The sequence below is a fragment of the Macrotis lagotis genome, chromosome 7 (assembly GCF_037893015.1).
Source record: "Macrotis lagotis isolate mMagLag1 chromosome 7, bilby.v1.9.chrom.fasta, whole genome shotgun sequence".
Lineage (NCBI taxonomy): Eukaryota > Metazoa > Chordata > Mammalia > Peramelemorphia > Peramelidae > Macrotis > Macrotis lagotis.
In genome coordinates this window covers 71659939-71682580 of record NC_133664.1, presented here as the reverse complement: position 1 = coordinate 71682580, position 22642 = coordinate 71659939, and the positions used below count along the sequence as shown (strand labels likewise).

Here is a 22642-nt window from a genome sequence, read left to right as displayed (position 1 = left end):
ACACTTTTAAAATCCAGGAAGTTTCCATTTTTTTTTTACTGCCTATGATGATGATGATGATGATGATGGCAACAATCAATCACTAAGCATTTCTTAAGTTCATGCCATGTGCTAAACACCATGCTAAGTGCTAGGGATACAAAGGAAAATGGAAAACTCTCCCTGCTCTCCAAGAGGAAGATACAGGAATAGACCAGACACAGGGTAAATACAGGGTGTCCCAAAAGTCTTAATACATTAAGGTGTTATTAGTGTATGATTTACAATGTTCTACTTACCAAGACTCTATAAGGTAAATAGTGCAGATGGAGAAGTTGAAACTGAATAGAGATATGTCTGTGATCTAATAAATAATAATGTTTGTCCATTATTGAAGAAGACCGTGACATCAGGGAGGTAATATTATGACAAGCACATGAATTGGATTTGAGTGAGGGAGAGGGCTGTACTGGATCTCCAGTCTCACTTTCTCCTCCAGAACCATCTGGGTCCAGTGACCAGATATGAATCTGGAGATGACTGGATCTGGAGATGACTGGAGATGACTGGAAATGGTCCTAGATGCAAGGCAGAGTTAAGTGACTTGTCCAAGGTCACACAGCTAGTTAGTGTCAGCCCATAAATGGTATAGTTGGGAGTCAAACCTAAGTCCCTTGATTCAGTACAAAGCACTGTGTCTCTGTAACAGTAATAGAAAGGATTATAGTTAGACAAATGCTGGAGTCTAAACGGTTTCTGAAAGCCAATTGTTAAATCTTCTGTTTGAGCATTTGCACTTTAGAAAATGACAAATGCTCCAAATCAGGGTTTGATTTATTGTTTTGCAGTGATTAAATTTAAGAAAGTGATATAGAAAATGTGAATGTTGCAGATTAAATTTTAAAATGTGTCATGAGTACATTTTTTTTTCACAGTTGGTTGTTAAACATTTACCAACACACCCTTGGTTGTAGTATATGGAATCCAGAACTCATTTCACTGTGTTGTGTGATTTTAAAAATAAATGGGCCTGTACAATTAAGTTGCTTTCAGCTGGTACTCAAATTGGTTTTCTTTTCTTAAATCAAGAGTGGTGTTGGGTGGAGGGAAGGGGAGCTGTAAACTTGTTTTTGAATTTCAATTTAATTGGTTTCTTTTGTAATCCTGTCTAACCTATTTTAAGTATTAAAAAAAATCATTCTTCTGAGTGAGGAACCATAGTTTTCATCAGACTACCAAAGGGGTCCTTAACACAAAAGATGGGGAACCACTTATCCTAAACTTTTTTTTTTAGGATTTTGCAAGGCAAATGGGGTTAAGTGGCTTGCCCAAGGCCACACAGCTAGATAATTAGTAAGTGTCTGAGGTCAGATTTGAACTCAGGTACTCCTGACTCCAGGGCTGGTGCTCTATCCACTGAGCCACCTAGCTGCCCCCACTTATCCTAGACTTAATAACAATTGAGGAAAGCACTAAAAGGCAGGAGCACCCAATTAGGGAATAAGAACTATAGAACTGAAGTTACCCAGGACCCTTTAAAAATCATCAGAACTAATCCTTTCATTGTAAACATAAGAAAACTGAGATCCAGAACTTCAAGTTACTTGCCCAGGGTCACACAAATTAGTAGTGACAGAGATGGGACCAGAGTTCAAATCTTCTGACTCACAATTGTATTATGGATGTTTTTGGCAGTCTGATGAAACCAATGGGCTCCTTCTCAAAAAAAAAAAAAGGTTTTTAAATAATTGAAGACTCAGAAGGCAAAAACATCTCTTTTCCCCCACATGGCTGCCTCTCCTTCCTTCCAGAAAGATTTTTTTCCACAGCCAATCCACAAAGTGGCTAATCCTCACCCAGATAATCAAGAATTGAATTTATAAGATCAATTGAACATACACACACACACACACACACACACACACACACACACAAACAAACACAAAATGGTATTCCTTCTTAAATCAGCACAAGAATGAGCAAGTTCCATCTCGTCCCTTGAAATCAAGAAGGTCCTTCACCCTCCCTCCAACAACCCCCTCCCACCCCAGGATCTATCCTAAGTTTTGCCTATGACCTATTCTCTAGAGAAAGAGAGATCATGCATCACTGTAGGGAACATTATCATCACACCAACTTTGAATGAGTGTGGGAATATGGTTTGATAAAGTGATGTGGGCCAAAGTTGCTGGAGGCAGGAAACATAAACTCTGCAATGCTTCCAACTCCCACTCATTCCAGATGTGTTGACTCTGTGGAGACAAGCCATGTCTCCCATGTGGGACTAGTTAATACATCAGGCCAGCTACACAGGGCTTATATTTTTTAAAATTCTCTTAGCCCCATCTAAAACTGATCCTTAATTTGTAAAATATCTTTTTTATTCTCTCTCTCTCTCTCTCTCTCTCTCTCTCTCTCTCTCTCTCTCTGTGTGTGTGTGTGTGTGTGTGTCTCTCTTTTCCTTCTCTATCTCCCTCTTCCTTTCCCTCTGCCTCTCCTTCTCCCTCTTCCTGCCTCTCTGTCTCTCTTTTCTTCTCCTCCCTCTCTTCTCTTTCCCCCTCCCTCCCTTTTCTTTCTTGAGTTTCTCTTCTCTCCCCTTCTTTTCCTCTCCTCCTTTTCCCTCCTTAATTCTTTCTCTTGTTTTCATACCTATCCTTTACCCAAAAGTATGACATAGCAGGGAAAATTTTGGACTCAGAGTGAGCAAGACCCCCTCTTGGGATGCTTACTAGAGGTGTGACCTTAGGTACATCATGGGATCTGGTTTTAGATATCAATTCTGCCATTACACTTGTGTGGCCTTGTACAAGTCACTTCTTTGAGCTCTTTATCTCTCTGAGCAGGAAACCAGACTAGATGACCTCCCAGCTCTAAACCTATGACCTTAAGAGGTCCATTTAATCTCTTAACGTCTCAATTCCCTAAAAAATGGTTATAATCATACCCATAGCACTTATGTTTTGTATTTTGTTTGGTTTTGCTTATTTTTTTATAAATCACATTTTTGGTATCAGTCTGATCATCTAGCCAAGTAAAGAATTTATGTGAGACTAGAGCAAGATAATGCTTACAAAAGACTTTAACGCACTTATAAACATCAGTTATTAACTCTTATCTTTAATTTTCACCAAAAAATATATTTTTAAGTAAATAAACATCAGGAAATAGCTTAAAACCCATCATTATTCATGACCTCGTGAATTGTGACTTCAATGCAAAGTGTGAATATGGTGTAAATCAACAGCTTCACATAGCTACTCCCTGAATAAAGTGTGTGTTGTTTTGACACGTTCTTCAACACCACAGTTCTAGACGAGAGAGAGAAAAAAACAAATCACCATATGTTTTTTATAAGATGCATCATATGCTTCTTGGGCCTTTGTTATCTCATCAAGTCTGACGCTATCAGCCTACACAGCAAATTGAGAGGAGGATTCATAAGGAAGGCTACTCACAGTTTTCATCTTAACAAAACAAAACAAAAATCATTTAAAGATCTGTTGATTTTTTTCTTAAACATGAGCTCTACCAACAGCATTATCTTCCTATAATAGCCTGAAATATAAAAACATCTAAGTTGTTTATATAGCACCTATCACACTAAAAGAACCAAAAGAAACTTCTAGGGAAAAGATATCCAGTAAAATTTCCTGTTTAGAAGCCTCTCATTTAAATTTTTATAAGGACAATGAAATACACTCAGTGTTTTTTGTTTTGTTTTGTTTTGTTTTGGGGTTTTTTGCAAATGTAGGAGAATTATCCGGAATGCCACTTCTAGCAGCTCAAGAATTAGAAGGAAAAGAGGATTTCAGGTCTTGAAATGAAGCATGTCATTTCTCAGGGATATCAGTCCCAGCAATCATATAGCCAGAAAGTCACAGCCCTTAGAATAGTTAGACGTTCTTAACAAATAGAAGAGAGGCTCCCTTTCAAAAAAAAAAAGGATCAATTCTTTTTGCTCAAAAGGGCCTATTCAAAATCCATTGTCAGATAGATAGATCCCTGTCACCAAAAAACAGAGATTTGTCCTGATTCCACATGCCTCTTATGTTCTACTCTTCATCTGTATTCAGCACCAATTTCTTAGTAGTTCGGTTTTCATTGTTTCATGCTTCTATTAAGACCGTTATTAAGAGAAGAATCTGCCTGCAATTTTGTAGATATGGACGTCTCCTCACATGCTTTGTTCCCAAGATCTTTGGAGTTATGTTAATGTATACAAAGCATTTCTCTGTAATAGTGTAATCTTTGTGATAATTAGTGCCTTACTGACAACAAATTAATTAGACCCTAATAACAGTGAGAGTTAAAAACCCATTACCTATGAATTTTTCAGTTCTGTCTGAGGAATACAGATTCATTAATATCATGTCCACTCTTTTTAAAATGATGGGAAACTTGGAGGGTGCCCAGAATATTGTTGGATTTCTAGTAGCATCTCTGAATATATAGTCTACCTACTCATATAGATAGGTAGACAGAGCATTTATTAATGCTTTTTATATACCAAGTGGACAGATATGTAGACAGAAATCTAATCAAGATTATGTTTACACTGTGATAAGCGCCAGCCCTTGCTCTCTAGGTACTTATATTGTAATGGGAGCTAGAAGGAGGGAACATGAGCAAATTCATAAGAAGTGGAGAAGATGGGGCGGTTAGGTGGCGTAGTGGATAAAGCACAGGCCCTGGAGTCAGGAGTACCTGGGTTCAAATATGGTCTCAGACACTTAATTACCTAGCTGTGTGGCCTTGGGCAAGCCACTTAACCCCATTTGCCTTGCAAAAATCCTAAAAAAAAAAAAAAAAAGTGGAGAAGACCTGATTCTGGACAAGATCAGAAGAAAGCTTACTTTTTTGGAAACTAGAGTGTTTCCAAGGGCAGGGAAGGAAGGAGTAAAGTTGATGACCAGAGTAGAGGCATTATGGTGTGAAGATGTCTCTTGGTTATTGGAAGTGACAACTTCCTCTCTCTCTGACTTGTATGGTGAAGTTTTTCTTTTCACTCACATCAAGTCCCCCTACCAGACGGCCTGTAGCTTCATTTTATTTATAATTTCTTAGTGAAATTATTAGAACATAATATGATATGGTGGCACTCTCTAAATTACCCTAGGAATGAAGTGGTAACTTAATGACCAAATCAAAACTGGTGACTCTTGAATTAGAGATCACTGCATTCTGACCAATAGACTTTTAAATCAAATGAAAACTCGAGAATTTTATATTTGATGAGATTAACTTATGATGTGATCTGATGAATCAGTTAACACCTTTGGTCCTTATTTCCCATTTTGGTAAAAATAATAATAATAAAATATAACAAAGAGGTTAAGCTAAAAAATCCCTTCTAGTTTAAAAACATTTTATTCTAATTTCCCTTTGCTGTCCAGTGAGGATGGGATGAAGCAGGTGCTGACTCAGGAATACAGAGGATGTCTATGTCCCAATCCATTATTTGTCAAGGAAAATATACTCAGTTGTCAGGAATCTACTTCAAAGGAAATTCAGATTCATGTTGTGATTTAGCCTTTCTTTATAGCATGAATTTGAAAATGTTGCCAGTTTGGGTCACTTGCTACTTTCCCTGAGATGAGAAAATCTTTTGCCTTCCAATGGTTGGAGTGGGTAGGCATCTCCTAAATAAATACCCATTTCAATGGGGAGGCAGTTCTTGAACAAATAGCAGTTTTGTTAGATAAAATTGTCCAGTTTCAATTCCTAAAATGTAATTTCCATCTCTTTGAGAAGACTAGATTTTATCAGACTTGGATCCCATATTTTGGGAGAATCAAACAACCATATTTAGTTGAATTGTGTATTTATGATAAGCTTTTAAGAGTCCAGTTCTTATTGTTAGTGGACTTCACACATATACAGACAGATAGAAAGACAGACACACACACACACACACACACACACACACACACACACACACACACACACAGACACCCGTTTGCCCTCTTCAGGAGTTGTTAAAAATGTTACCTCACCAAACCACACTTCAGAAAATCATTTAAAAACTTATTAAATTCAGGGCGGCTGGGTTGCGCAGTAGATAGAGCACCAGCCCTGGAGTCAGGAGTACCTGAGCTCAAATCCAGCCTCAGACACTTAATAATTACCTAGCTGTGTGGCCTTGGGCAAACCACTTAACCCCATTGCCTTGCAAAAACCTAAAAAAAAAAACTTATTAAATTCTTGGCTTCTGATATAACCTCATTGAAGGCTACTGTTTCTGTAAAATAATATCTTTTCAAAAATTTAACAATCCATTTGTCCCCTCTTCATTTAGGAAATGCCATTTGTATACTCAGTGAGATAATATGGCCTACTTCTTAGCCAAAATAACAGAGATCTAGGATGGAAGGGGATTGGGGAAGGGGCAGGAGGCACATTCTTTGCTATGAAGGAGCACTGTCCTAATAATCATCTTTTTCATATTTCACAGTCCTTTGAGGGTAACAACAATTATGATACACCTGAGCTTCGGACTTTTTCTCCTCTATCCACCCGATTCATCAGAATCTACCCTGAGAGAGCCACTCATGGAGGCCTAGGTCTAAGAATGGAATTGCTGGGTTGTGAAGTGGAAGGTAATTAATTCCATTTTCCACATATGTGAAAAGTTGATCTGGTTTTTTTTTTGTTTGTTTTTACTTTTCGTGGTGTATCTGTGTGTGTGTGTGTGCACTTGGTGTTTATACTGTGCATCATCTTTTCTCATCAAGAAGTGGTGGTGGTGCAGTGGATGGAGCACTGGCCCTGGAGTCAGGAGTACCTGGGTTCAAATCCAACCTCAGACACTTAATAATTACGTAGCTGTGTGGTCTTGGGCAAGCCACATAACCCCATTGCCTTGAAAAAATCTAAAAAAAAAAAAAAGAAGTGATGGTGCTAACAAGTTTCTGTGACAGCCATTTCTGAACAAAGGTCTAGGAGAACCGCTCTTCTACTAGAATACTTCCAGAATTATATACAATTATAATGAGGGAATTATATTGGGGGGAGAGGGAGAGGAATTTTCCCTTAATAATCTCAGGTGAATTTTGGTTATCTGCCTTTGGCAAACATTTTCTTTTTGATAATATTTAGCCATTTAGTGTTCAGAAATATTTTCCTTTACTCCCATCCCCCATAAAATGGTATTAAGCTTTATCGTTATGCTTCTTCAGATCCAGAGTCCTCATTGCCTCTCAGATATTTTATGTCTTTATCATGTTCATCTGTACCATAAATTATCTGATGACTCCACTAAAAAAAAGAAGAAAATTCAAGGATAATTTCAGAAAAAAAAAGTGGACTTCTATGAACTGATGCTGAGTGAGATGAGCAGAATAACATATGACAATAATTTATAAATCAACAATAAAAAAATCTTAAAGACAAACAACTTTGAAAAACTTGAGAACTCTGAATCACATAATAATCATTTTCAACTCCAGAGAAGTCACAATGAAGCTTACTGTCCACTTCCTAAAAGAGAATATTGAACCCAGATAACCAATTGAGACATTTTTTTTTGACATGGGCAATGTGGAAATTTTTTACCAATACATATTCATATACAGGAGTTTTATATTTCTTATTTTCTCATTGTGGGAGGAGGATGGAAGAGAGGATAGAGAAAAGGTACAGATTATTTGAAAATGAAAACAAAATTTATTTTTAAAAAGGAATTTCATAATAGTATCTGACACATAATAATTAATGTTGACTGATAATAGAATGACTCTTCTATTGTCAAAGCAAAACAAATTATTAAATGGGAGGCACTATCTTGATGATACTGTCATATTTATATGACGTTTGCTCTTAAGGAACTTATAATTTAATTGGCTATGTAGTGAAATATTTAGAAGATTATTATTTAATTTGGAAGAGTCAAAGTAGATTTTAAGTTCAGCATGAGCTTGGGCTGCATTAACAGAAACAGGATGGTCAGAAGGAATTGGATGATTATACAGTTGTGGAATTCTGTATTTAGCCCTGGTTGTCACTATTTAGAAAGAGAATTGATTAACTCGGAGAGAGTATGGTAAAAGTATGGTAAAAGTGATGGTAAAAGGAATTGGAATCCAAAACACATGAGGATTAGTTGAATATAATGGAGATATTTAGCCCGGGAGAAGAGCATACTTAGTGAACTTTGGTATTTGAAGGATTATCACTTGGAATAGGGTTTAGACTTATTCTCTCCCCAGAAAAGAAAACTAAAAACAATTAGTAGAAATTACAGAGACATGTATTTTAGCTCAACATCAAAGACCTGACAATTAATACTTTTCAGAAATAGAATGAGATGTCTTAGGATGTAGTGGGTTTTCTTGTCACTCTAACTCTTTACCCAGAGGCTAAATTAGGATTAGTCAATGAATTATCATTGAACTAACAGTGATTGGGAATATCATCAATGGAATTCTTGGTCGAGTGCAGTAACCTCTCAGGTCTTTCCCAACTCTGAGTTTCTATGGTTCTTATGGAGAATTTGCAAGTGAAGGCACTTTGCATCCTTATTATGTGTCTGAGTTATCATTTGGGAATGACAACAGGGACAATGTTAAAATGTCTATGTGATAGCATCTGATCACATTTTTACTAATAATATACAATGGTTTGTGATGAACATGTTGCAAAGTAGAATGCTGGTGACTTGCTGTATAAGTATAGGTTGGTCCATTTTAACTACCCTATGGCTTTATAACCAAGCATTTTCCAATCACAGAGTAACCTCAAGACTGACCAATTCATAAACTCAAAAGTTTAACTCAATATGAACAGAAAAGAATGACCGTTGCTAGCATTTCTATTTCATATGAGTGGTGTCAACATGTCAGCAATCAAACATTAAACTATTAAACCTACATGCATACTATTCCTAAGGAATGCTTTTTTAAAAAAAATGCCTCTTTCTTTTGGTTTCCAAAAGTATTTGGGTCTTGAGCTAATCAAATATAATTACATTCCTGGGCAAATTAAACACCATAAAAATATACATGTGCTTAGTTCAATCAATTCACTCCTACTGAATAATTCATAGCAACTTTTCTATGGATTTATTTAAAACAAGCCCATTATCTCCCTTCTTAACATTGTAGCTATGTTTCTAAATTCATAGCATCACCCCAGGCCACTGTATTATCTTAATGCTCTCAACACAGATCTCTGTTAACCATGTCTAAGGGATTTTAGCTAGGATACAGGTTTTGTTGCTTTGAGAATATGTTGGGATCAGACCAGTTGGACTGAGGGCAGACTCATTCACCCAAAGTAATAAGGAATAGAGTCCACTGGATAAGAGGTTCTGTTGCTGTGATATAACTCTTTATCCCTGATTCTGGAAAGGAAAACTGTCTTGGCAAGTGGGGTGAATGCAATGGATAGAAAGATTGAACTGAGTGCTAGCTTTCCAACATAAACCCCAGGAATGATAGAGCATGTTGGTCATGTGATTGGCTATCAGAATTCCAAGAACTCACAAAACTGAGGAAGTCACCTTAAAACTCCAGTTTCCACATCTACAAAATGGAGGAGTTCTAAATTCCTTTCTAAAAATCTGTAATCCTATGAAATATTTGTCTTCTATATATGTGTATATCTATTTATGTATACATATATGCATAAAATTTGTACTTGCATATATATCATGTGTAGATCTAGAAAGAAAGAAAGAAAGAAAGAAAGAAAGAAAGAAAGAAAGAAAGAAAGAAAGAAAGAAAGGAAGGAAGGAAGAAAGAAAGAAAGAAAGAAAGAAAGAAAGAAAGAAAGAAAGAAAGAAAGGAAGGAAGGAAGGAAGAAAGAGAGGAAGAAGGAAGGAAGGAAGGAAGGAAGGAAGGAAGGAAAGAGAAAAAAGAGGGGGGGAGAGAGGGAGGAAGGAACGAAGGAACGAAGGAACGAAGGAACGAAGGAAGGGAGGAGGAATATAATGAAGAAACATCAAAGTTGGTAATATATGAAGCCTTCTCCAATACCCAATACTCTAAGGGTCTTCCCGTCTGATTAATTCTTTGGTGAAGTCAAACTTTTGACAATCATTTGTCTCAATTCTTACCTAGCATTTAACTTTTAAAATGGGGATTTTAATCCACTCAAACAGGGACCTGTTAAAGGCCTTAGCCAAAGAGAGCAAGGTCTCCCACTGCATCTGGAACCACCTCCAGTCATCCTGATCTATATCTTGCCACCAGATCCAGAAGCCTCAAGGAGAGTGAGTCTGAGACTTTGTAAATACCTGCCTCACTTAAATCCAATTCACTTGCAAGCCAAAACATTACCCTTCTGATGTATTTGGTCCTCTTCAAGAATGAAGGACAAATACCGCCCCCCCCCCCCAATCCCACATGCTGCCCCTGCTGTTCACTGAGGATAATATTCCCCGCTCACATTCCCCATAGCTCTATGTCTAGATGTTTCCTTCTTCCTTGGAGAAGAACTATTTTGGTACATGAAATAGGATTCCTATTAGCTTGTAAGATTTTTTTGTACAAAGAGACTATATTTATTTAATCTTTGCACATGCTACCTTACACATCATAGGCACTTAGAATCAGACTCTTTAGTCTGTCCTTGACTCAAGAAATTATTTAGTTCATCTTGTTATTTTACTGATAAGGAAACTGAGACCTAGAGAGAGCAGTCTTATACATGTCAGTTCAAGTCCAACTCACTAAATGTTTATTTGATTTATAATTCCATATAAATTCGTAGATTTTATTTCTTATAAATAGTTCACAAGTATTTGTTGAACACCAGCAGCAATAACACAAAGGAGAGAGGAGTAATATAAATTTTAACCCTAACCTTGAAGAACTTAAACATTGGGGAAAAAACCAAATTCATGGAAAAAGAACATGACTATGGTTTATGGGAGCATTTAGTTAAATGGCAAATTTGTTTCATCTTCCATACTTCCCCAGTGAGGTCTTGATGCAAGTAAGAGAGTTCTTCTCCCATCTGAATTGGAACTACACCCCCTGAGCTTGCATGAGATCCAAGATATTGAGATAAATTGGGGACAGGGATAAAGAGAATATAAAGTCCTTAATGACAGCCAATTCTAACACAGTAGGACAGCATTATGGAAATCTGGAACTATCAAGGGCTTGCCTGTATTGAATACATTGACTCAATGATACCCCAGGGAAGAGCATGTAGTGGAATGAGCATGCCTATTGTGAAATCAGAAGTGAAGCAGTAAATAGTGTATGCATTATCTGCATTTTATCCTTTCCTAGGGATAGGAACCAGACCTTTTCATCTTCCTATCCCCCTGAGTTCCTAACATAGTGCTGTATTGCACATAATGAGAGCTCCGTCAATGTTGGTTGAATGTTGAGTGAATGAATTGTCGGTGTGTACGTTTGAAGATTGGAGGAAGCTGGGGCTTAGCTCCATTTGTCATAACTCTGCCGAGCACTTAATCACAATAACAAACAGTGTCAGATTTTTATTGGGAAGACAGCAGTTACCAGAACATTTCCACTGGCCAGAAGCTGTGAGTGAACAGATCCCCTCCCCACCCCCTTTGGCTACAGCTTGTCTGGCTTTCAAACTTCAATGGAAATGTACGATATCTCAAGACTTGTAAAGTGAAATGTAATACTGAAAACTGTAAAATATTAAACAGATTGAAAAAAATGAATAACAGGCTGGGGGTAGGGAAAATGTGCTGAACTAAATTTAAAGGAATTTTTGATTAATGTTAGCTACTTTTCAACTGCAAAGTCAAAGATATGGGGATACCTACCAACCTTGGAATGCAGTTCTTTGGAAATTAATAACAACAAAAATTGATGCCAAGATGCCTTTTGACAATTCCTCTCTCACACCTGCTCCAAATAGAGAGATTATGTATTGCCAAGTATTTGAAAAGGTTTTCTTAGGGAAACTTAGTAAACTTTTTAGGAAAAAATAGAGTTAAGTGGGAGTATGGGGAAGCCATTTGGGAAAAGGAAAATTATGGTGAGATTTGAATAAATTTATAAAATGTTAATTTATATGAATGGAGTCATGACAGGTAGGTTTTTCCAGCACCTCAAAAATTAAAAGAAAAAATCAGTCAAAATATGTCTCATTGATGTTCTCAATTCCTAGGTATGAATAGCTAGTGAGAACTGAAAGGCTCTGTAATAAGGAGATGTATATAGAGAATATAATTGATCAAATTCAGGTTTGCTAACTCAGTACAAGTATAAATAATGTACTCAAACTAAGTGTTTCATGTTACCTTCAGATAAAATAATAAAAGGAAAAAGCAAGATAATGGTGTCTTACCTTAATCAGCACAGGCTAGAGTTTTCTTTCCAGATGTTAGCAGTTTGAACAGTAATAGGCTAGAGGACACATTTTAATCATGCCGGATCATAACCCTTGGGTCTTATTTCAGCACCCACAGCTGGACCAACCACTCCTAATGGGAATCCAGTGGATGAATGTGATGATGACCAGGCCAACTGTCACAGTGGAACAGGTGATGACTTCCAACTGACAGGTGCAGAAACCATCTTCATTTCATTGCAACATCATTTTAGCTCATATCATGGTCATCTTCAACTAATATCTAATAATCCAAAGCAGAAGGAAATCATAACACCATTGATGATAATAATCTTTATCAGAAATTTATATTATATTTCACGTTACCTACCAAAAATTTGCTTTCAAAACTGATTATAATATGTTCATCCATTTTCACTCACTCCAGAAGGAATTTCTCTATAGGTGTACTCTGGTCTTCGCTCAGGAGTGGAACACAAACACATACACACATCACTTTAGAATATTTATTTATATATTTATTTTCATGATCTAATGAATCAAAAACTTAAGAATAATTTCTAAATCATAAATATATTCATTACTCAGCTTATCTCATACTCTAAAAATGATATTAAAGTATAGCTAAAACTAGGTTTGTTTTTTGATAAAGCCTTTCCAGTAAAGGGAGTGCTAAAAATGTCTATCCCCACTGTCAGACAACCCACCTGTAGTGACATTGCAAATAGTTAATATAATAATTCAGAGAGAGAGAGAGAGAGAGAGAGAGAGAGAGAGAGAGAGAGAGAGAGAGAATATGAACATCTTGGTGTGGTTGTAGCAGAGAAAATATTAGACAAGTGGGGAAATGTGATTACACTATTTGGAAATTGTCCAAGACACTAGAATTTTTACCCTATTGCTTCAAAAGGTACCATGGGACCTTTAATTCTGCCTAGGTCATAATGCAGTTTCACATATCACCTGAATCTCATTTTTGAGAATTCCAGACTTCAGAGATTAAATATGAATGCTTATGTGAAAGGCTCACATCTTTACACAGCAGGGACACAGAAAGCCCACATAATTAATTTTCATTGACTATATTGAAGACCATAGACAGGATGGCTCCATGTTGATGGTTAAACTGTTTTTCCAAGATCTCATAGTATATTTCCCAAAGTACCTTACCAATGACTTCAAATTCTCTCTCTATATAGTTTTCACAAATAAAACTAAAGCAAGAATTCCAAGCAGGAAGCTATGATGAGGGAAGGGAGGATGGGAACTGTAGAGGGGAACAGAAAGTTCCAAAAAACTCAATTGAGTAGTGTTACCACCCTCCTAATTTCTAGGCTAATCATCCCTTGATCATGCTATGAATGAAATCTGTATTACCATTTCTCTTTACTTTTACCTATATCTGTAAACTGAAGAAAGGTTTCATAATTTACAGAATAGTAATAATCATTTTTATATACAATATCCTATAGAAAACCTTAGAGCAGATGCAAAAGCAGTCTCACTTTTGCAACCTGCTCTTTCTGAGCCTTTCCTACAAACATTATATTACAGATAGCAGACTCTTAGTGAAACATAACCTATATCCATATCAAAATTCCTTATGAAAAGAGCTGATTGCAGCAATCATTGAATATTCCTGTCATTTACCAGCTCTTTTCTCTATAACCCACTAAAGTGGTCAGTTGGTATTGATTAGAAACAAAGCTTCAGTTTTACTGTTGATATCAGAATAACTAACCTCCTTGCTTTCACATTCATTCATGACTGAACCAATTGAAACCAAAGTCTTTGAATAAAATCCAGCAAGTATGTTAGCCTGAAGGAAATCGTGTATGGCATACATTTGCGAATGAGTGAAAATGGATCATTTGTAGTAGAATCACTGGCAATTCTTTAACCATTCAAAAGCATATATTATCAGGAGTGGTATAAATGACTCCTTATAGAAATAAATAAATAAGTGTACTCTGTATTTCTTTGAGTTCACTTAAGGCCAAATGTTGCCTCCACTAATCACTACTACAAGTCTCAAGGAGTTTGTAGATACATTCAGGCAAACAGTAAGAGCATCTGGACACACAGAGGTGTCTGGAGTATGGACATGACTTTACTGCCAGCAGGAGGGGGTGACTATAAGAAGATGCTTTTGTCACAGACCTCAAAGGCTTCTTTCATGCCCATCTTCTTCCTCCAAGTGTCTTGTTAATATACTAAGCTGAAATTAAGTTGTCATTTGAAAACATCCTTTGTTTTATTAAATTGCCCTTTTCTCCTTTCTGGAAAAATACTTTCTAATACACTAGGAGTAATAATGTCATCTAACCCTTGTAACTTTCCTTACTGCCCATCTAATCCACACAGATCCTATATCTAGGTATCCTGCACCTTCTTTTTAAATCCTTCCAGCAGGACTTTCACGGGGTGCCTCAAACTTTGGTTATTCAGTGTCACGAAGCCAAATCAAACCCTTCTCACTCTAACACTGATTGGCGGGAACACAGAAATTAGGTTCTATTCATCCTAATCAATGCTCTCATTAGAGTTTTTAAAGTTATTTTGCACAGCTGAGGTTGATTTCATTTCTGTTCCTGTCGTGACCTATTTGTATGGAGCTGGGGGGACAAGTTTTATAGCAGAGTGCCCACTCCTTAAGGAATACATTGAGTTCCAGGTGAATTTATATGAAATGCATGCAAATGAGGACAAATTCTGCTCTTTCATACATGCTTGCCAAGGTGAAATTCACCCCAGAAGTTACTCATTTGCAAATGCCTTTGGAGTCATTAGATAATACAATTGACTTCAAAGGCACCAGGAGTCTGATTTTTACTTTGGAGCTCTGTATCTACCTGAAAGCAGAATTTGGCTCCCAACCTACAGCATGCGTGTAAAACTGATAATGCATATCAGTTTTTTAAAGTGAATTTTCACCTTGAATCTTTTATTCCATAGGGCCACGGGTAACATAATGCTAATGTTCCCTGGCCTATCTCCAACTCTGCCATTATAGACTCACCTCCTTAACCCATAATACATATAATTCTTTCTTTCCCTAGTCTGCTTCATTGAGGCTTTGTTCATGGGTGACCACATATCCAGTTGGTTTACTGGGGGAGAGAGTGTGTATTCCGACTTGTTACTGCTGCTGATTAGCTCAGAATTCTTAAGAACATTCCAAGGGCAGGGCTGCCTGCCTCTGATTCACACTCTGGATGTGTAACATGTGTCCCATGCCTTCTCGTTCCATGTGTAAATGGAATATCAGTGGGAGCTCCGAGCATAGGACTAGGGCTCAGCTGGAGCTGGAGGGGATTGTCATCATCAGCTGTAACAACCACAAACATTTAGTGAGCATATACTACATGCTATAGACACATAAGGTGAGAAATCTAACCTTAGTCGTGGTAACTTCTGTCTTCTAGCTAGGATCCTACCTATCCCATTCAGCTATTCCTATACTTCCTCGACCATTGTCTTTCTCTCTCTCTCTCTCTCTCTCTCTCTCTCTCTCTCTCTCTCTCTCTCACACACACACACACACACACACACACACACACACACACACTCACAAATACACAGAGCCCTAATACTTTGCATTTGAGATGACAGGTGAATTAATTTGGCTGACAAGCATGATAATAGAGGAAATATTGTTCTTAAATATCCACCAGTATGTATTAAGTAAAATGCTACATAATTGTAAGAATAGAGTGAGAATATAAGGACCTGAGAAACAAAGGAAAAGAGAAATAGGAGCTAAACAAATAGACAGTGAAGGGGTAAAAGAAGCCTTGGTCCCCTAAGAGTCTGACCTTTGGCCAGGAATTTCACATATTGATTGAAGCCCTGCAATATGCTTAGTGCTTCTTTTTTTCATTCTTATAGATCAGTTGTATTTCTATGGACAATGAGAAGGATTTCTCCCCTTCCTTTTTCTCTGTAACCATTCAGTTTGAGATAGAATAGGCATAAACTTTGGCTTTAGAAAAAATAAACAATTTCATTACCGGAAAGGAAAGTCATTGGCAGCTAATATTAACTCCCTTCAATTTTAAAACAAGGCAAAGGGAGTTAGTTTGAAACTACATAGAGCTAAAATACTTGGAGATCATTTTCAAGTGGAAAGATCTGGGTCAAGTTTATTCTCAAATTACTAAGGACAACCAGAAATCAGCCCTTTTCACTTCATGTTATTTCCATGACTTGTTCCTTATATGGATTTCAAGAAGATAGCCTTGTAACAAAATCTCACATGGTACTAGGGTTTCATAAGGAATCTGTTAGGGAAGATAATAGTTGATGTTTTAATTAATCATTTGCATGTATGTAGCAATTTCAGTTTTACAAAGCATTTTCCTCATAATAATGATATTAAATAGGACAAATATTATCCTCATTTTTGTAGGGGAGGAAACTGAGGCTCATTCAATCAATAAGAATTTTTCAAGTGAAACTCATCCTGATAAGCACTGAAAATGCAAAGACAGTAGTAAAACTGTCTCTTCCCATAAAGCTCAGGAAGAGTCTGACATCTAGTAATAGCAACCAAGCCTCAAACCCCAGGTCCTTCTGCCTCCCTCAAACCATTGATTTTTATTTTCAATATATCTCAGATATCTCTATAATCTATGTTCTCTGAATTTTTTGTGGGTTAGTTTATATGTTGAAATTCAGAGAGCTAAGTGAAGAATGTAGGATTTATATAGGGACTGATGTACATATATATATATATATGCATATATATATACATATATATATCTGTAGCCATAGATATATATGTATGCAAAAGAGAGACAAAAACAGGGATGGAAATGGAGAAATAAACAGAGACAAAGAGTCAGAGAGAAAGACAGGGACAAATACAGAGACAGGGACAGATATAGAGAAACAGGCAGATAAAGAGACAGAGAGACTGAGACAGAGACAAAAATAGAACAACAGAGACAGAAATTGAGAAACAAAGAGAGAGATTGAGACAGAAAAAGAGATAGAGTCAAAAAGACAGAGAAACAGAGACAGAGACAGAAAGAGATTGAGAAGAGACAGAAATACAGAGACAGACAGATGAAGAGACAGAGACTGAAATAGAGACAAAAATAGAAAAAAGAGAGACTGAGACAGAAATAGAGAAACAAAGACAAAAAACAGAGAGATTGAGATAGAGACAAAAATAGAGCAAGAGACAGGGACAGATATAGCGAAACGGACAGACAAAGAGACAGAAAGAGACAAAGACAGACCAAAATAGAGTAATAGAGACAGAAACAGAAATATACCAATGGCTACACACAAAGTCTGTATCAATGCTTACAATATGTCATTTAAATGCATTTAAAGCTATCATCTCTCATCTGTAATGTTCCCTCTGTTCATTGCCTGCCTTGTATCCTCTCTTCCAGGGGGTACCACTATCCTGACCACAGAGAAACCAACGGTCATAGAAAGCACGATCCAGTCAGGTACAACCCTCTGTCTTGTTGGTTCATCAACTCAGTGGGCATCATGGGCACCAACCAGCAGTGTATTTGCAGGGCTTCTTCCTCCATTCTTAGTTCTCCTAGAAATCCCTGCAGGAGAGTAGCAGCATCTGGTCCCCCAAGTGCCAAACAGTAAATCTCTTTTTTGTCCCCTTTCCTCCACATGTATATGCATCAGGGACGGAGATTTCCTTGCCCATGAGCCATTGCCAAATGGTGACAATTCCAGTTCTCCACCAAAGGAACTGCCTAACATACTTTGTTTAAAGGCGGCAGTCTAGGACATGGGCTGTGTTTGCAAACTGTAGGAAGAGGGAGCCTCCCAGGCAGCAGCAGTCTGACTGTTTATTTTCCTGCCGATGCTGCAAACCCAAGACGGGCAAAGTTTGTCAGTTCTGCCAGCCGCAGAGTTGGCAGGCTTACAGTCATGTTTGCAGCGGGCCGGTGGGCGGGCCACAAAAATGGGGTGCAGGAAACCACACTAGAAACATGTGCAGGAAGGGAAGCGCTCCCCCCGGAGAGCCCTGGGCCAGCACCTCCTCATCCTTGTATTAATAGAAAAGCTAATGACTCTCAAAATCTTTCAGTGGCTATTTATCAGAGCTTAACCACACTCAAGGGTTATGGCCTTTTTTTTTTTCCCAAAGTATTTTGTGTAGTCCTTCCTCACAGACACAAACCAAAGGAAAACAATCAGTGCTGGCAAGCAGCAGATTTTAAATACTTTAAAGTTAATCATTATGGTTAAGGTGAGCAGGTCAGTTTTTCAGTTTCTCCCATTTCCTTTATTAAAGCACAATCATCCATGGCTGCCACAGTAATTTATTAATGGGGCATGTGGTGTATATCAATGTTTCCTCAACAGTCCCGCACCATCAAGCCAAGCTGAAAACAGAAAGGGTTGGCCTAATTAGTATGCTTCCTTAAGGGACACTGTCACTGTTGACCTGATTAGGCAGCAAAAATAAACTTCTCTAATTTAAACTTAACCCCTAAATCTCCCTGTTGACCATTCACTTTGACTGACAATCTCCCTGAGGCTTCCAAGACCAAAGGCTTCTTAATACTTCAGCATAAAAGTGAGGGACAGTCACCGAGGGGAATTCACAGAATGTTGACTTTGTTTCTGATCCCCGCTTTGCCCCAACTTTGTCTGAGTTGCTGTTAATCTTAGCCTTCTGGATGGCTCTCTATAATCTAAGTGAATATCGTATCTATCTATATGACTCTTTTTTGAACATGGACTTTAAGTAGGGTGGCAATAAGTACTAAGAAAATACAGCCAGCTCTCCACTCTAGGTGCTAATGAGGAAAGGAGGCAGGAAGTACAACCAACTATCCATTAGCTACATGAATAGGGAAAACGAATAGGAACAACTAATTGAAGTCTGGATAATTTCCTTAATTGCTTTAGTCATTCCTGTCAGTCTTCTGCTTAGTTGGGACCAGTATCAAATCTGCAATGAAATTGTGCTATCAGTTTAATTTCCCATCCTATATTCTTCCTAACCTTCTGTGGGAGATGCTCCCACCTGGATGTGCTAATACATCCAATTAGACACTCTCTCCATTGATGTGGCTCCCAGCTAATTCTTGGGCAGTGAAATAGTAGTTGAGGTGGGCAAAAATTCTCGTTATCTTGTGGCCAACCTTCTGAACATAGCTACAGTGGTCACAGATCAAAGGATCGTAAGGGATCTTTTAATTGAACCTCATCACTTTACAGATGAGGAAACTGAGGACTAGAGAAGTCATCTGACTTGTCCTCTGAGGAGCCCAATGTCCTTTCTACAGTGCCCTGTTGCTTTTCTATATGATTCTCAGACAACAGACATAGTCTGTCAACAAGCCCATAAGCAAAGCCTTTTTATCTCAGTTGAATAGACACTACTGTTATAACCTTTTAGAACTCACACTGAAGCATCTAAGTAAAGAATTTTCTTTTTGGAGGGCAGGTGTTAATACTATAAAATTAACCAAAAGATAAACTGTAAAAAGAAAGAAGGACAAGGAATAAAGCAATTTGGAATTCACAGACTGGATGACTTTCTCCTATGTAATCAAGAATTTCTAAGAACTGCTTTAAGAAAAAGAAAAGGAAAAAGAAAACTCTACTGGTTGACTCATTTTATTTGAACTTCAGGTCAAGGTCATGGTTCTTTAGTTTCACATAAAGGAACTTTGTTCAACAGTCACAGACAGCCAGCCTGCCATCTCACCAAAGGAACAGTCAGAGGGTGCCCACCCAATTTAATTCACTTCAACCTATCACCATATAGAAAAGAAAGGAAGAAAAAAAATCTAAAAAGAACCTCAAAGAAAATGTCCTGCTGGTACTGATGTATGCAGGGTCATCTCTGTGTACAAAAGACAACACCCTGGATCTCTTTTTTCCTCTCTCAAATGTACTGCCTATTTATTATCTGAGGAGTGGTTTGGGACTGCTGAATCAGCAGCTTCATTTGGGTGGAAGAGGGACAACAAAACTGGTAAAAGTAACTCAACAAAGAACTTCCTTTAAAATGTTTTTTTCCAGTTTTTTGAGGTTTCAATAGTAACAGCATCCTTTAAGGAAGTATATTCATTAGCCCAGTGCACTCAGGCTAGCCTGATGGTGTCATACTGTTGAGGAAATATTGATATGCATCATACACTGTTGATGAATTGCTATGGAAGCTAATGTTGATTATCTGGTACATTTAGAAGAGCTAAGGATAGCATTCATATTTTTGAGGATAGAAAACTGGATTTGGAATGAAAGACTTGAGTTCTATTCTTGCCCCAGAAGGCCATTACTGCTGCTTTTACTGCTGCTACTACTACTACTACTACTACTACTACTACTACTACTGCTACTATTAATACTACTATTACTGCTTGCTACTACTACTACTGCTGCTGCTGCTGCTGCTACTGCTAGCTAACATTTATATGACATCTACTACATACCATTCAATGCAATAAAGGTTTTACTGTGATTATTTTGTTTGCTCCTCACAACAACCCTAGGAGGTACATTCTATTATCATCTCCATTTTACAGATGAGAAAACTGAAGCATATAGAGGTTAAGTGAATTGTCCAGGAGCACCAGTATTAGATGTGTGAAGTCAACTTTGAACTTAGGTCTTCTGAGTCCAGGCAAAGAACTATGTCAATTGAGCCACCTAGACAAATTATTTATCCTCTCAGAGGCTTGAACTCCTCATCTGTTAAATGAGAAACATAATACTTGTCTTATCTATCTTGTGGGTTGTTTATGAGAAAGGGTTTTATAAGTCTTAAAATGTCATTTTCATGTGAGTCCTTGAGTTATGTTTCATTAGTGCCTCTAAGCATAGAGTAGACTGCATTTACGCAGTATGTGAGAATTGGCAAGTACCTCAAAAAGCCATTGAGTGAGAATTCCCTCTTAAACTTACCCAACAAAAAGTCATTCAGCCTTTATTTAAAGATGTTTTGTAAGGAAGAGTCCACAACCTCCGTAGATAGCCTTGGGATGACTTCAATTATGTCAAAGTTTTTCCTGTTAGATATCAGACCTAACTCTGCTTCCCAGTAACTTTCCCCTCATGCTTCTTCTCGTCTCTGAAGCCATGAAGAACAGAAAGTCAGGTTTATACCAAAATTGGCTCTGAGTTGATTGGAAGGTTCTTTTGGCCAGTCTTCACCAGTTTGGATAGTTCTTTGTGTATCAGAGAACCTGGAAACATTGGTCTTTCTCACTATTTTTCATAAACTGTAGAAAATCAGAGCTCATTAGAACTTTATTAGAATCCAATTCTGCCATGGTCAAATAAAACCAACCAGAGTATAAATCTCACAACTGTTAGTAAACTCAGCAAACCCATAATATTCTCACACCTTCTGAGTGGTTGCATTATATGCAAGATTCCATCAGTGCTATGCCAAGACAGCTGGTACCACTGCCATCTTTTTCAATATACTTTTCTTCTACCAGGCCTCATATGTTTCTGTGTCTTCAAATATTGCTATAGCAACTCGAAGTGTGTTAGTGTCCTTGCAATTTCCATGCCCCTCATCACCTCCCCTTGTCTGAATGGTAAAGACCAGTCTGTGAGTTGGGAATGTTCAACTACTCAATAGAAACTTTGTATACTAGACTTTAAAATTAAATCCTCGTGCACATTCACCGTTAATGATTCAACTGTGAGTAAGATTGGCTCTATAAGTACAGCTGGTCCTTGCTCTCTGAGACTATAAATTTGTTTTAAGTTCACAATATTGTTTCCTGCTATTTTTTTAAGAGTCAAGCCGGGATTTAACTACATTATTCCCATTTGCTTTAATGAGAATTGTGCAGTTATGGTACCCGGATAGTATTTTGAAGATTTAGGGGTCAATATTCCGATGTTCAGTTTACATTTATGGGTATCTTGCGCCTCCAATTACTTTTTTTGCCCAGGACAGATTTTGAAACTTCAAACCATATTCACCACCCTAAAAGACCTTCCTTCCACAGTTTCATACAGAATGAAAAACTAGCCATAAGTCATAAATTCAATGACCAACAAATAGAATGAAAGAATCAAAGTAATGCACATGTAGCAATCAGCAAGCTCTGATCAAAACTTAAGATTGCCAGATTGGGAGGGACCTTGGAAGTTCCCCTGACCCACCACACACGACCACACCCACAACTTCCTAAATAGATGATAATCTAAGTCTTTTTTTTATTATAAAAAGACTTCCAGACAAAGAGATTCCATAATCCTGGTAATAATAAGAATCTAAACTCATATGTTTGTGACATCAATTGAAATCCTTTAGTTTAATTCACAGATGTGGTGGTTTCCTCTACTGAAGGATATGCTTATGGTTTTAGCAAAGGAAATATAATATGAATTATTATACATTAAATACCTCATAGTCTTCCTGTACTGAATA

The 22642-nt window shown here is 37.4% G+C and overlaps 1 protein-coding gene and 1 long non-coding RNA gene across 20 annotated transcripts in view; one reads left to right on the top strand and one right to left on the bottom strand.

The window, feature by feature from the left end:
* NRP1 (neuropilin 1) overlaps positions 1-22642 on the top strand; it is a 182440-nt gene that overhangs the window by 140266 nt on the left and 19532 nt on the right. For 3 of the 7 annotated variants that reach the window (XM_074193130.1, XM_074193128.1, XM_074193131.1), the window contains 3 exons: positions 6431-6575; positions 12365-12469; positions 17658-17717. In XM_074193130.1, coding sequence (XP_074049231.1) covers positions 6431-6575; positions 12365-12469; positions 17658-17717 — 310 coding nt within the window. The remainder of the gene's footprint in view (positions 1-6430; positions 6576-12364; positions 12470-17657; positions 17718-22642) is intronic. The other 4 variants (XM_074193132.1, XM_074193133.1, XM_074193135.1 and 1 more) reach the window with 3 other exon arrangements.
* Positions 1-22642, bottom strand: part of LOC141492636 (uncharacterized) — a 94697-nt gene that overhangs the window by 54044 nt on the left and 18011 nt on the right. For 12 of the 13 annotated variants that reach the window (XR_012469997.1, XR_012469998.1, XR_012470000.1 and 9 more), the window contains exon 1: positions 12253-22642. This exon is cut by the window's right edge and continues 18011 nt beyond it. This is a non-coding gene — a long non-coding RNA (uncharacterized LOC141492636). The remainder of the gene's footprint in view (positions 1-12252) is intronic. The other variant, XR_012470002.1, reaches the window with a different exon arrangement.